Here is a 14,973-nt window from a genome sequence, read left to right as displayed (position 1 = left end):
GTTCTGAGAGAGCAGGTGTTAGTCTGGCTTCTGGGGGGGATCTCTGAGCTGTGTCTGTCTGAGCCACGAAGCTCATATGGCTGCACTTCTAGAGGTAGGTAACTTACTCAGTTCACACGGCTGTATCTAACGGATTTCTAAGGCATTTCTTTAGTCACTTCCTGGTACAGAAGGAGTTAAATATTAAGTCTCATAGTTCTGTAGGCTTCTCTTCAAAATGGTCAAGACTGCAGGGAGAAAATACTGGTTTGCTAAAGGTTGCTACCCACAGACATGGGCCAGGATGGGGCCAGAAGAAATGTGTTCTTAGTAAATTGATACTGAGGGATACTGAGCAAATGAATGGATGGATACTTACTATCACCAACACTACCCATCCCAAGGGACCATACTTATCCCCAGAGCTCAAGGTCCGGGCAAGCCTTCCCTGGCAGTCAGAGAGGACAATGCTATCTAGGGACTTGGTACCCAGTATCTCCTCCTTGTCTCTTGGCAGTTATCTGGATGCTCTTTTATACACTTTGCTAACAGTGGAACAAAGATGACATCAGCCCCCAGGGACCCAGCTGAAACTTCATATCCTCTTCAAGGCTCAGCCTCCCACCACCACTTGGCCAGTCCCAAGCACTTCCGACAAGGCAAGCCCAGGCCCAGGCCAGCAGCCAGAAGGACCCTTGCTGCTGTGTGACCCGGGCTTGTTCAGAAACAAAGTCAGACAGGCTGCGGGCATGCTCTCCCTTCTTTCCGCATGTCTGAGGCAGGGACTCCGGAGTGTGTTTACTTTCTCTCAGTTTCTCTATCAAACAAGAGCATAAACTTGCCCTGCAGACTGTCAACCTTTCCCCTGTCTGTGGCCATGTGTTAGACTAGGTTAGAAGGGTGACCAGGTGGAGGATGAGCCCTGGTTCCAGTTCCTAACCCTCAATAGAGGCTAATCTGGCATCTGTGCCTGTGAGACTCGTTTCGTCCGTGGGGGAGGAGTGGGGTGCAGGGATGAAAGCCAGACCAGCTGAAACCTCCTTACATTTCTCTGCTTTTTCCACCTGGCTTGCCAAGTCCCAATTCCAAGCTAAGTATGGTATTCTGCCCACTGGTGCCGCTGCTTGGCCTTACCCAGCCTCGCCTGCCTCCTGCCCCCCTCACGAACTTGCTCAAGGTTGAACTTCTAAAGATAAAGCCTTTCTCCACGTCTTCACATACCCACACTGCCTGGACAAAGTGAGCCATTCTGGAACAAATGTGAGATCTCAGCCCACGAAGATACTGAAAATGGGGCCAGGGTCACAGCCAGGCGCTCCATAGTCCTAAAAGGGGGTTGGTGGTGCTGAACTTGACCATTTGACCATAAGATACTAGTGAAAATGTTCTCTGAGCCTTTTGCGATTCCACAGAAAGGAGGTGTTTATAGCCAAATGGGGGGGCTTGAGATTATTTAATCTGAATACCTTTTGGCTGGTAGAACCTAACAATTAAAAAAAATCCCTTTTAATAGTTAACAGAGCTCAAAGGCAGGCTTCCCGAGTACGAGAAAGGACTTGTTCCACGGCATCTGCTTGGAGGCTAAAATGTGCTCAGGATACTTCTAAGTGGAAAACAGATCCGAATACAGAAAAAGTCAACGTATCTTTCTTCTACTAGCTGCCTAGGGCTGAGCACTGAGCCTCACTCACAAGAACTCTTCCACTTAATCCCGCAGCATTTGTGAGGGAGCAACAGCTTCTTCTACAGAACCCAGTAACCTATCCAAGGTCAGGTCATGAGAGGTGGGCTGGGCTCTGACGGAGGGCTATCTGACTCACATCTGCACTGTCAACCATTTTTTTTCCTGTCCTAAGAGCACTTTTTTGGGAGGAGCCTGCCGAGTGTCTCTGTGCTGAGGAGAGAAGAAGCTCACTGCATTCTCAGGCCTGGTCCTTCCTGGGGAGGAATGCCCGCCAGAGTAGACAGCCCATCTTCTCCAAAACACTGATCCAAAGTTCAAGGTGCTCAGTGCAACTCAAAAACCCTCCAGTGACCATGCTCTTTCACCCTGAGCAGCATCACTTCTGGGACGCAAGCTATGGGCACCCACAGGTGTCAGTGACAACAATGTGTGTGAGGCTGCATGCTATGGGCATGCACAGGTGTCAGTGACAACATGTGTGTGAGGCTGCATGCTATGGGCATGCACAGGTGTCAGTGACAACATGTGTGCGAGGCTGCAAGCAATGTCTGCAAAAGCAAAATAAGGCGGGGCACCTGCTGACCTCTCTTATCAAAAGCAGTTGGCGCAAATTCACGCACTGTGATGTGGCACGTGTGTACTGTGAAGTCCCTCGGAGCTCAGAGGATGTACAATGGGGTGTGGCATGTGTACAGTGAAGTCCCTCGAAGCTCAGAGAACACAAGCACCATGATGTGGATGTGTGTACTGTGAAGTCCCTTAGAGCTAGGAGACACATGCACTGTGATGTGACATGCATATAGTGAAGTCCCTCGGAGCTTGGAGGACACACACAGTGATGTGGCATGTGTATACTGTGAAGTCTCTCGGAGCTCAGAGGACACACAGTGATGTGACATGTGTATACTGTGAAGTCCCTCGGAGCTCAGAGGACACACAATGATGTGGCATGTGTATACTGTGAAGTCCCTCGGAGCTTGGAGGACACACACTGTGATGTGGCATGTGTATACTGTGAAGTCCCTCGGAGCTCAGAGGACACACGCACTGTGATGTGGCGTGTCTGTACAGTGAAGTCCCTCAGAGCTTGGAGGATGCACACTGTGGTGTGGCATGTGTATACTGTGAAGTCCCTCGGAGCTTGGAGGATGCAGGGCTTGCTAGGGTGGTAGTTTACTGAAAACTATCCGGTGCAGGACAGTGAGTTCAAGCCACACATTGTGATAAAAGGCAGGACAGTAAAAGTGCACAGGCCATATTATGTTTGCATTTTCATAAAGAACTTTGGAAGGATACAGCAAAACCCACTAAAACCGTTTACCTTTGGTGGTGTAGCAGCAGGGAAGGTGAGTGAATGGATAAGAATACATGCAGCTGCATGCATTTCCTTACATTTTAACGTGCTTTTATATATTAAAAAAATAAGGTTCAGCACATGAAGCCCATGAAAAATGTAGGTGGCTTAATGATGTATGTGCATGTATATAAGGGAAGTGGGCATCTGGGGTATGGAGGAAATAATGGATTCTGGGAAAGCCTTGTCTGCAGGTCATCTATTCAACCCCCACCTTCTGTGTAACCCAGCAGAGAAAGCATTACTCTGCCGAGTGACTAATCAAACTTGTTCAACAGGGAGGAATGGGGAACAGTAAGAAGCAGAGGGGCTAGAGAGAGGGCTCTATTCCAGAATTCCGAGCTCGCAAATCTGGGTACCCTCCTCTTTTGCAAGGAAGGTAAGACATGGCCCTGTTCCTTCCTTTCCTACCGTACACTACCTCCAGGTGAGACCGCCCTGTAAAGCAAGGAATCTGCTATAGCTAGGCTCGTTCACAAGGAAACAAGAAGACAAAGGCTGCAGAGGTGCCAAGGCTGCTGTCAGGCCGCTGTGCAGTGGCCAGGGCCAATTATGCTTCCCACTGACCAGCCCTGGTCATGGTGCTGGCGAGTATCTTGGCCATCATACCGTGTTATATGGTGAGGAACACGGGGTTGTTGGGAGTGGGGAAGCAGGTAGGGGGCAGGTAGGAGGGCAGGTAGGAGGGCAGGTAGGAGGGAAGGTAGGGGGCAGGTAGGGGGCAGGTAGGAGGGCGGGTAGGAGGGCAGGTAGGGGACAGGTAGGGGGCAGGTAGGGGGCAGGTAGGGGGCAGATGGGGAAGGTAGGGGACAGGTAGGGGGCAGTAGGGGGCAGGTAGGGGGCAGGTAGGGGGCAGGAAGGGGCAGGTAGGAGGGCAGGTAGGGGGCAGGTAGGGGACAGGTAGGAGGGCAGGTAGGGGGCAGGTAGGAGGGCAGGTAGGAGGGCAGGTAGGGGGCAGGTAAGGGGCAGGTAAGGGGCAGGTAGGGGGCAGGTAGGAGGGCAGGTAGGGGGCAGGTAGGAGGGAAGGTAGGAGGGCAGGTAGGAGGGCAGGTAGGGGACAGGTAGGGGGCAGATGCGGGCAGGTAGGAGGGCAGGTAGGTGGGCAGGTAGGGGACAGGTAGGGGGCAGGTAGGGGACAGGTAGGAGGGAAGGTAGGAGGGCAGGTAGGAGGGCAGGTAGGAGGGCAGGTAGGGGACAGGTAGGGGACAGGTAGGAGGGAAGGTAGGAGGGCAGGTAGGAGGGCAGGTAGGGGGCAGGTAGAAGGACAGGTAGGAGGGCAGGTAGGGGGGCAGGTAGGTGGGCAGGTAGGGGGCAGGTAGGGGGCAGGTAGGGGGCAGGTAGGGGCTCTCAGACTACAGTGCCACTCACATTTCCAGAACCATGACGATGTTGGCCTTTTCCTCAAAGGCATCCACACACTGCACCAGCTTGGGGTGGTGTAGGCAGTTCATGATGCTGATCTCCTCCCGAATGTTCTCTTTCTCCTTGGCGGAATAGGCCTTGAAAAACTTCCCTGCCCAGATTTTTCCAGTTTTCTTTTCCACAAGTCGGAAGACTTGTCCAAACTTCCCACTGTCAATGAAAGGAAAGAGAAAAGCCGAGTTGAGCAGAGTTCTCTACGAAGCTGGGGTGTGGCAAACCACAGCCCGTGAGGCAGATCTGGCCTTACTCTTTTTATAGTAGAAACTTATTGGACACAACCACACACCTGCTCACTTACATGTTCGCCACGGCTACATAGCTGAGTAGTCGTGATCCAGGTGTGGAGCTCAGACCTAAAATACTCTTGACTAATAAAGAACATCCTACTTCATCTTAAGGGTGGACTTCTTCCTTTCCCTGTGCCAGGACCCCTGAAGAAGGACTGAGGTCCTCCCCCAAAACCAGAACCACTGAACGTCTGTCCTCCCTCTGCTCTAGCCCAGATGCTCTGGAGGGTAGGACAGATCGGCTTCCCCTGCCGGAAACAGGGAGTTCTTCTTATTCCAACAGATGACTTCCTCCCCAGACCTGGTAAGAGGCCTACACTGTGCCCTCGGTTCCCCCAAACCACCAGAAATAAAAGCTGAGCCATATTGTCTTTTTTCTTTAAAAAAAAAAAAAAAAAGGATACTGAGCCCAGAGTATCCTCAAACTAATGACTACCTTGACTTGAGACTTCTGATCCTCCTGCCTTCACCCCCTGAGTTCTGGGATGTGCACCATCACATCTGGTTTATGTGCTGCTGGGAGTGGAATCCAGGCTCTTGTGCCTGGTTGGCAAACACTCTACTAACTAAGCTACCTGACCCCAAGCCCACCCCACTATTCGCTTAAATAAACTCTTATGCTTCTCCAGAGACTGAGAGCTGGGAGAGACGAACAGCTTGTTGGTGTGTGAGCAGCAGAGTCTTTTATGTCCTAGGGAGTGAGGCTCAGTCAATGGCGGCACAGGGCTAGTTCATCCAGAATTGTGAGGCTCACGGGGCATTCTTGGCAACCCTCGAGTTGGTGCAGCTACAGAGAAAGTGCTCGCCAGGCCCAGCTACTTCATCCCCGATGCAGGGGATGCTAAAGAGAACTGATTCACACATGGTCCTTGTGTTTGAGGGCTGTGCTGTGGGCAGAGGCACAGAAGGCCTGGCCTGAAGCTCCTACAGAGCGGAGTCTGTAGAGAACCACAGGAGTCGCTGCAGAGAGGGGCCCTGGCAAGGGATGGGCTTGTGGGTCATTCCCTCCTGGTCTGTAGACACTCAGTGGGAGGAAGCTGGGTTTAGAACAGCACAGGAAGAACACTGGGGTGAACTGGGGTCTGGCACCACCCTCACCCTGGGACCCAGAGGCAGTTTGGAACTCCACTTACGATCCTAGTCGTTCTTCAACGTCGTACACATCAGATACTTTCTGCTCAGTGTTAACTGTCACTGTCCGATAATCGACCTCAGGTTCCTTTTCATCTGCAGGGGGGCACAGGTCAGGGTGAGCATGAGCCATCGGATTCCCCCCTCAGCCCCTCCATCCCAAGAGCCTGTTCCAAAGATAGCTGCCCTCACTCACCGTCATCTGACACTTCCACTTCATCCTTTGGCTCTGGAGAGACAAGGAAGGACAGAAAGGACATGGTGGTTAGTACTGAAGGCCACCTAGAGCAAGGCATGCTGTGGGCTTTTCCAGATGCCAGCACACCTGGATCACATGGGCATCCCCTGAAGTGGGCTGGTCCTTACTGTAAAAACAGCCAGATGCAGACTGGCAAGTTCTGGCCTCCTCATCCCAGCCTCACTCCACCACCATGTCTAACTGTCATCCCCTCCTCTCACCCAGTGACCCCCAGACATCTCCCCTTCGACATTTCTTCCAGTCTTTTTGGTATTTCAGAACCCACACACCACTGCGACAGTCCCGCTTTTCCACGGTCTGGAAGCGAGCAACCTATAATTACTTCCATTGTTATGTCTGTTTATACATTTGTTGAACATTTGTTATTGAATTCTAGCAGTATAGCAAGCATCTTGCCAGTTATGTGGGCACATGACATAACACACATAACACAAGGCATAGTCTCTTCTCCCTCCCTGAAGCTTATAATTTACTTGTATAGGCAAAAACAGAGACACTTGAAGTAAGCGTCAATTACATATGTCACAGAATGAGGTAGGTACCAGCATGGCGCCGGAGGCACAGGGAGGAAGGTGATGTAGCACAGGACGGTGATAAAGCCTTGTTCTCAGAAGGAGCCCTTGAGAGGCCTCCCAGAAGACAGGAGACAGTGAAGGTGAACAAGGGCACACAGGTGAAGCCAGCAAGTGCGCATGAGTGACCCATTCCAGCAGCCCTCATTCATATGCCAGGAGCCAGGGCTAGGGAGGAGACAGGTTAGACGACCCCAGACCTTGTCTACTTCAGAGACCTAGGGTTTCCTCTGCTCCGACATTCATATAACTTCCTGATCTTGGCTGAGTATCTTTCCCTTTCTGGACCCCAGGTTCCTTCTCCATAAAAGGAGCTGTACAGGTGACTTTGAGTGGCCTGGCTAGCACTCTATGGCACGTTGTGTAATGTTTTGTACTCCTTCAGCCATCGTGGGGACCGTGACTGATGGATGGATGAAGGGAGGTGTCCTGAGGCAACAGAGAGAGGACATGGCAAAAATCAAAGTGATTACAGGGTCATTAAAATGGAAATGTGTGAGTGTGAGGGGGTGTGTGTGTGAGTGTGGAAACATGGGAGTGTGTGTGTGCTGGTGAGTGTGAGGGGGGTGTGTGTGAGTGTGGAAACATGGGAGTGTGTGTGTGCCGGTGAGTGTGAGGGGTGTGTGTGTGAGTGTGGAAACATGGGAGTGTGTGTGTGCCGGTGAGTGTGAGAGGGGGTGTGTGTGAGTATGGAAACATGGGAGTGTGTGTGTGCCGGTGAGTGTGAGGGGGGGTGTGTGTGAGTGTGGAAACATGGGAGTGTGTGTGTGCCGGTGAGTGTGAGAGGGGGTGTGTGTGAGTGTGGAAACATGGGAGTGTGTGTGTGCCGGTGAGTGTGAGCATGTCTACATGAGCTGGTGTGTAAGGATGCGAGCACAATGACAGTGTGGAAATGTGTGAGTGTGAGGGGGGTGTGTGTGTGGAAACATGGGAGTGTGTGTGCCGGTGAGTGTGAGCATGTCTACACGAGATGGTGTGTAAGGATGCAAGCACAATAACAGTGTGGAAATGTGTGAAGCATGAGTGTATGCAGGGGACAGTGTAGAGGGGGAGCACAGAAGCGTGTCAGTATGATTGTGACCGTGTTAGAAGAACGTGGATGTGTGAGCGTGTCAATGGGCGACAGTAAGGGAGTGCGTATGTGGAACAGTGTGGAAGTGTGTGAGGATGGGTAAGAGGAGGGCGTGGCTGTGCGTGAGTGTGCACACATGTGACATCACTATCTGTGGGGCTGTGTGTGAGACTGTGAGTGTACACACATGGGATAAAAACAGCGTGACATCACTATCTGTGGGGCTGTGCGTGAGTGTGCACACATGTGACATCACTATCTGTGGGGCTGTGCGTGAGTGTGCACACATGTGACATCACTATCTGTGGGGCTGTGCGTGAGTGTGCACACATGTGACATCACTATCTGTGGGGCTGTCGTGTGGGACTGTGAGTGTGCACACATGTGACATCACTATCTGTGGGGCTGTCATGTGGGACTGTGAGTGTGCACACATGTGACATCACTATCTGTGGGGCTGTGCGTGAGTGTGCACACATGTGACATCACTATCTGTGGGGCTGTGCGTGAGTGTGCACACATGTGACATCACTATCTGTGGGGCTGTGTGTGAGTGTGCACACATGGGATAGTCAGAAACAGTGTGACATCACTATCTGTGGGGCTATCGTGTGGGACTGTGCGTGAGTGTGAGAGGGGATGTGTGCACGGGATGGTGGACGAGTGTGAGAGAGTATATGTGTATAGAGGAGTTTTGAAGTGTATGATGGTGTGAGTAGATGTGTGTGGAGTATTATGGGATGTGGGAGTGTATGTGGGGGGCAGCCTGGAGGTGTGAGTGCGGTGGCCTGTGAGCGCATTTGTATAGGATAGCAGGGGACTGTGTGACTGTGTGTGTGTGTGTGTGTGTGTGTGTGTGACAGTGTGGAGGTGTGTGACCGTGTATGTGGGATGGTACAGAAGTGTGTGTGAGATAGCATAGAAGTGCATGGCTATCTGTGTGTAGGTTGGTGTGCAAGTGTCTGGCCGTACGCCTGTAGGTTAGTGTAGAAGTGTAACCACACGCACATGGCATAGTGTGGAGGTGTGTGAGTGTGGCTAATACATAATATCTGTAAGAGTGAACACATGTGTGGGAGGCAGCGTTGGTGTAAAAGTGTGAAATATATGTGCGAAGGAAAGCATAAGCACGTGCATTTTCCTGAGAGCCTTTGTATATGTGTGTGAGGGATAGTATGGTGTGTGCAAATGTGTGCATAGGTGTGAAATAAAATCAGTCCATAAGTGTCAGTTAGATGTGTGTGTGAGAGTGTGGAAGGAAGGCGGGAGGAAAGGCTGACTGTCAGAAGCTGACACCAGAACAAGGCTGGCGGGGGGCACCTGTGGGGCGTGTGTCTTGGGAGAGCAGTGTACAGAGGGCCTGGCAGACACGGCTGGTAGGGAGGGCTGTGCACCGGCGTGCTGCGCTCTGCGGGGCTTGCAAGGTCCTCGTCTGAGGTGGAGGTGAGGGCCAGGGAGCAGGTGCAGCCGAGCCTGTGCACAGCAAGCGCCTCCTTTAGACTGAGGACAGAACACATGGGGATCTAAACAGACAACTAACCCAGGCCCACCGAAGGTAAGTGCCTCTTGCCAAAAGAGAGTTCCGAGAGTTTATGAGCATAAAACCAGAAGCTGTGATCTGTTTAGAGTTCTTAAAATGCTGCGGATGAAGTTTAGTTTTAGAAACCTAAACACAAGGGGCCTGGGAAGAACAACACAGAGAACAGCATGGGAAAGCGAAGTGCGCAAGGCAGACAAGGACAGGGTTGGTGGTGGACGGGAGCTAACGGATCGCTCTTCTGAACCCACACAGCTGGCACGGAGTGGCACTGTGCAGCTCAGCCATGACAAGGGTGACCCAAGGGAAGTGCTCCTAGGCCGTAAGGGTGAGAGCTCAGGGAGGACTGTCTCACTCTGCCTGTGAGGTGTCACCCTAGGGAGGGCTGTGAAACCCAACCCAGGAGCAGTACTTCCGCTCGCGGCTCTGCCCAACAGAACACCGCGCTGGGGACTACAGGTGGATTGGTCTGTGGCCCTTCCTAGAGCTTCGGGCATCGTTCCCAGGGCTAGCTGTGGGCAGTTAGAAGGCTACGGTGGAGCTGGACAAGAGCTCAGAGTCGCTAGGGGGAGGGACCGCCATGGTAAGACAGTCAGAAAAGGCTGGGAACCCACGCGAGGGTGAAAACACTAAGTTGGGGGATTGTCCATGCCATGTTTCCCATAGGAGGACTGGAGACATATGGAAGCCATGCTAGGATGTCCCGGAATAACGGGGTCAGCGGATGCTTGGACTAGTTCATTGATGCTTTAGAACACAGAGTTCTAGAGGAAGCAGAGATCCAAGGACAGTGGTCCTGACTATCTGGTAGCTGCTAGTCACCCACCCAGGTCTTCCAGTCGATGAAACAACATGTCTTACCAGGAAGTCCCATCGCCCTGACCTATGCTGTCCGGTCTGAAAGAGTTCTTCTAATTTAATTTAATCAACACCCTTCATTTTCTTTGTCCCCTGTTATATCCTGCCGGTGTTCTATAGAGCATTCTAAGCAGCAGAGTACGGGAAAACAAAGGCAGGCTTTCTTGGTCAGGTATCTACAAAACTGGTTTGTGCTCTGCTTGGGAGAGGCCTTTCCAGCCACCTAGTGCAGGGTTTTCCTCAGCCAGCCTTGGAGAGGGACTTAGTTCTGGAGCTGGCCTTTTCCCTGCCTGCAGTCACAGAGTTGGCTTCCTGGCTTGCCCGCCTGCCCTCACACCTCAGCTTTCTAATGTGGTTGGGGAACAGTCCCTCTTCGCAGAGAGTCAAGTTGCTCTCTGAACTGTTCAGGGTAACTTTCCTCTGGGAGTACTCGCTGAGATCCCGGGATGCTGGCATGTGTCTGCCTTCTCGTCTTGCCTCCTTTCCAGTTGTGGGGCAAGATGAGCAGAGGGGAGAGGGGACGAGTTGAGGGAAATCATGGCTCAGTGAGCTGATCTCCCAGACCATAAACAGAGGTAGCCATCTCAAAGAAGAGCCCTTGGTTTCTCTCTTTCCAAGAAGGAAGGAGATAAAATTACAAAAGAGGACCTCAACTAAATCTTTTTTTTTTCCAGTCATTTAGTGGGCTGGAGAGCTGGCTCAGGGATTAAGATCACTGGCTGCTCTTTCAGAGGACCCAGGTTTGATTCCCAGCACCCATGTGGTGGCTAACAACCACCTCCAATTCCAGGGAATCTGATGCCCTCTTCTGACTTCTTCTGACACCAGGCATGCATATGGAGCACAGATATAGAGGCAGAACACCCATGCACACAATTTTTAAAAATCTATTTAGAATGAGCCATAGCCTCAAGAGCTCAGTGGAAAAGCTATTTGGAAGAGGGTTAGGAGATGCTTTTTTAGACAGATGAACCTCATTACCATGGATGGCGTTAGGAAAAGACTGGCAAAGCTCTGGGAGCCCTCACAAAGCAGGTCCCACCAAGTCTCCACGGCAGAGCTCTTTACTTTTTCCTTACAGAGGACTGCAATGTGTGCAGTGAACACTAGAGGGCAACCTGGCTCTGGGTACCACTTTTGAGAGCCCTGCAGAGCCTCAGCCTAGCTGTGCAGTTCCAATTGCCCTTGGGTGCAAGGAGCTGACTGGCAAGCAGCCTCGGCCACAGCTGTTTTGCTAATAACACTGTAGCATAGAACAAATTAGGAGCAGGGGCTAGGATGGAAGGGAGTTCAAAGGCAGAGTGGGATTAGTGGGGAGTGGAACCCAAGACTCAGCTGGGGCATCGAAGTAGGGGGCTCTGTTTGCGCAGGTCCGGTGAAACTGGGCAGGATGTTGTCAGGTCAGGGATAGGAAAGATGGCTCTGTCATGGGGGGAGGGTCCCTGGAGCTGGTGGGAAGCCCTCCTTTTCAGTCTCCCACTGGATCCCCAGTGTCTGGGGAGCAGCCCCAACACTGGAGGGACACAGGATGCCCACGGGTGAATGGAGTGAGGGATGGGTTGAAAAGGGATGGAACTCAAAATCAAGAGGAAGTAGAAGACAGAAGCTGCCAGGACAAGAGCGGTTAGTTGGGCAACAACACAAGCTGGGCTTGTGGAGTGAGGGCTGATTGGTATCGCTTTGAGTAAGACCCTCATAGCCCGTTACTCCACCGATGCAACCTCTGTGACTGCTACTTCTCCCACCTGTCCGCTACTGCTTCCAAACTCATTCCCCACCTATGCCTCCCAGAGGGCCATTTCGCCTTTACCCAGAGAGAGCTATCTTTGCTGAGAACTCACAGCCCTTGAGGAATCCATAAAGAACTTTGACTTCGGGCATCCCCACCCTCTTCTCCCACTCCCTCTTCCTCCTCTCCTTCACCCCTTTACTCCCGTCTTCCATTCTCAGGCCTAGCTTGTGCAAACTGTCCTTCCCCTCCTCCTCCCTCTTGGATAAGACAATTGAGCCTGGAGTGGGAGTAGCTTCCTATCTGGAAGCCCTGGGTGGCCTGGACCCTTCCTTTGGATTTCAGGCAATTGCCCACTTCGGTTTGTCTGCAGCAGTGGGAGGGTTCTGGAGGCTACATAAGAGTTCAAGGGCAAGGCCACTGCCCCCCAGCATGGCATTCCCCATAATCCCAAGCACTGCAGCTCTGGCCTCTTGAAAGTCAAGCCACACCTCCATCAGGGTCCCTGGGTTGATTAGGGATCTGGTGGCTTCGGGTTTCTACATCAGGGCCTGGGTGACTTCCAGTCCAGCCAGTGACCATGTTTTCTCTGTTATCTGTCACTCCCAAAATAACATCCTGAAAACGCTCTCTGCTCCACCTATTCTGCCTGCTCTCTAAGTCGTCCAGTGCAGAAGGATGGGGTGTGTTGGAGTGTTAAGAGGCAGCAGATGGTGGCTTTGTTATTCGGTTCCCCCCAACATTCACTTGTAAGCAGACAGTGGATGGGAGCCTTATGAATGTTACCATGAGCCAGGGCCCAGGCCAGCCTCCTCTGTGACAACTGTGGCCATCCAGGGAACCCTGCCTGTGTCCATCCTGAGGGTTAAAAGAGAAGTGCCCAGCATGCAGCTGGCTGGATGGTATATGAAGTTGGTGTGTTTTCTACTTCCTTCCTTTGGAGCCCTCAGTTGAGGGCTGTTTTATACCTAATTTTGGAAAGCCAGGAGGTCATCATGAAGACAGCTACACAGAGAATGCCCTGGGTTACATGGGGCTTCCAGGATGGGTCTCTCCCCGTCTCCTTTAGTGTCCCACCATGCTGCCTATTGACACCCCAAATATCTCTCCAAGAGCATTGTCCCTTCTGTTCTCCACCTTCTCTGTCTTAAATCCATAGTGTTCTTGTCCCTCTCTTTGCATAAAACTCAGCAAAACACCCCACACTCTGGCCTCTCTCCAACTCATTCCCTTGCCAGAGCAACCATTTTCCCACCCTGTGCAAACTCTATGGACTTCTATTGCAAAGATCGCTACCAAGCAACAGGCAATCCCAATGACCCAGAGTCCCTAGCTCTTTGTCTTTAGCATTTAGTGCAGTACATTTGCAACTTGTGCCCCCCCCCCCACTTCCCGTGTCTACAATGAACTCAGATTTCTCACAGTCCCTTCTTCTAGTCCCACAGGCTTTTACACTACGGCACAAGTGTTGACCTTTTCTAATCCCTGGGTGACCTACTTGGTTTTATTCCGTTGTCCATTAAACGGCAACGCTTTCTGAATCGATAGCCCTTGTTTGAGCCTTCCTCCCAAGGTGGTACCCCTCAGATACCTCTACTAAACTAGTCTGAAACTAAGACCCTCACCATCTCCCAGTCTCTTTGTTATTAAGTTCCCCAAGTCAGTGGGGGGGGGGGGGGACAGCCCGGCAAACCTTTCCCCTCAATCTGACCGAAGGAGAACAAGCTCCGGGCTAGACAGCTCTGGGTTTATACACGCCATTCACAAGTTCTGTGACCTTAGGCAAAAAGTTCCACCCCTCGACGCCTACTTCCCCTCTGTCCGAGGAGGGCAATGGTGGCAGTGCCTGTGTCACTGGGCTATGAGCATCGGACTGGAGAATGTAAAGATGAGGATGTTGTCATATGACAGATGCTCAATGGCTACCATCAGTCACATGACTTAAAATAATAACCCTCTAATTATCTCCTGAATGTGTGCTTGGTTATCTAAGCCAGGAACTAGGGAGTCGCCTTAGAATCCTCTCATCTCTCTCTAATCCCCTCACCCCAAACTCATCAAGAGTGGTCCACACTCTATCCTAGGGAGATTTAGTTCATGCTCCTCCCATCCCTGTACCAGGCTGGGATAGCAGAGGCTCATGGAGACTTGGCTAACTCCAGACTCATCTTCTAGGCCATCAGCAACCGAAAGGCTTCTCAAGTGTTCATGGTATATGAATGCCTTCAGGAGCAAACTGTGCCAAAATGAGGCTTCAAGAAGCCAGGGGACACCCAGGCTGAGAACACACAAGGCTGCCACACTGCAGTGGTATTTGAGTGACAAAGCTCTACTGCTTCCCAAGTTTGCTTTCTAACAACAGGCCAGCCACATCATCACCTTCTCTTGTCTGCAAAGCTTTGGTGAACACTGTGATTTTATCCCAAGTTTGCTTTCTAACAGGCCAGCCACATCATCTCCCTCTCTTGACTGCAAAGCTTTGGTGAACACTGTGATTTTATCCCAAGTTTGCTTTCTAACAGGCCAGCCACATCATCTCCTTCTCTTGTCTGCAAAGCTTTGGTGAACACTGTGATTTTATCCCAAGTTTGCTTTCTAACAGGCCAGCCACATCGTCTCCATCTCTTGACTGCAAAGCTTTGGTGAACACTGATTTTATCTACACTATCCTTTTCACTTCCTTCTGTTTCATCTCACATAACCTATGCCCTCGCTACACTTATGCTTCTCAAATGCCACCTGTTTCTGTCACTTCCTACCCTTGCTCAGGCTCTCTCCTTTGTGTGGGATGCCTTTCCTTATCTCCCCTGCTTCTCAGTGTACCAGTCCCTTTTCCAAGACACAGCTTAAGTGTCACCTCCTCCAAGAAGCTTTTCCATCTTCCTGGCAGGATTTTCCACGCTTATCGAGCTGTCCTTCCCTCTTTTTATTTACATCACCCTAGTGAGATGTGTCTGTCTCCTTGTAGCTGCCTGTGTATTCCTCCTTCAACTTGAGTTCCTTATCTGTCCTGTAACCTGAACACTGATGTGGAGTGGACACTCACCTGTGAGAGCAACAGAAGCAGGTAAGGGGTGAGAGGGGAGCAG

General features: G+C 51.5%; 1 protein-coding gene across 2 annotated transcripts in view; it reads right to left on the bottom strand.

Moving 5' to 3' along the window:
* The window catches only part of Mylk (myosin light chain kinase), a 253,252-nt gene that overhangs the window by 27,578 nt on the left and 210,701 nt on the right, over nt 1–14,973 (bottom strand). For both annotated transcript variants that reach the window (XM_041673002.1, XM_041673003.1), the window contains 3 exons: nt 6,054–6,086; nt 5,860–5,953; nt 4,386–4,589 (listed from right to left, as the gene is read on the bottom strand). In XM_041673002.1, coding sequence (XP_041528936.1) covers nt 4,386–4,589; nt 5,860–5,953; nt 6,054–6,086 — 331 coding nt within the window. The remainder of the gene's footprint in view (nt 1–4,385; nt 4,590–5,859; nt 5,954–6,053; nt 6,087–14,973) is intronic.

The sequence above is a fragment of the Microtus oregoni genome, unplaced genomic scaffold (genome assembly GCF_018167655.1).
Source record: "Microtus oregoni isolate MIOR12 unplaced genomic scaffold, Mior012 000023F_ref0000262, whole genome shotgun sequence".
NCBI lineage: Eukaryota > Metazoa > Chordata > Mammalia > Rodentia > Cricetidae > Microtus > Microtus oregoni.
The sequence above is the reverse complement of the archived record's forward strand: the minus strand, read 5'-3'. Positions and strand labels throughout refer to the sequence as shown.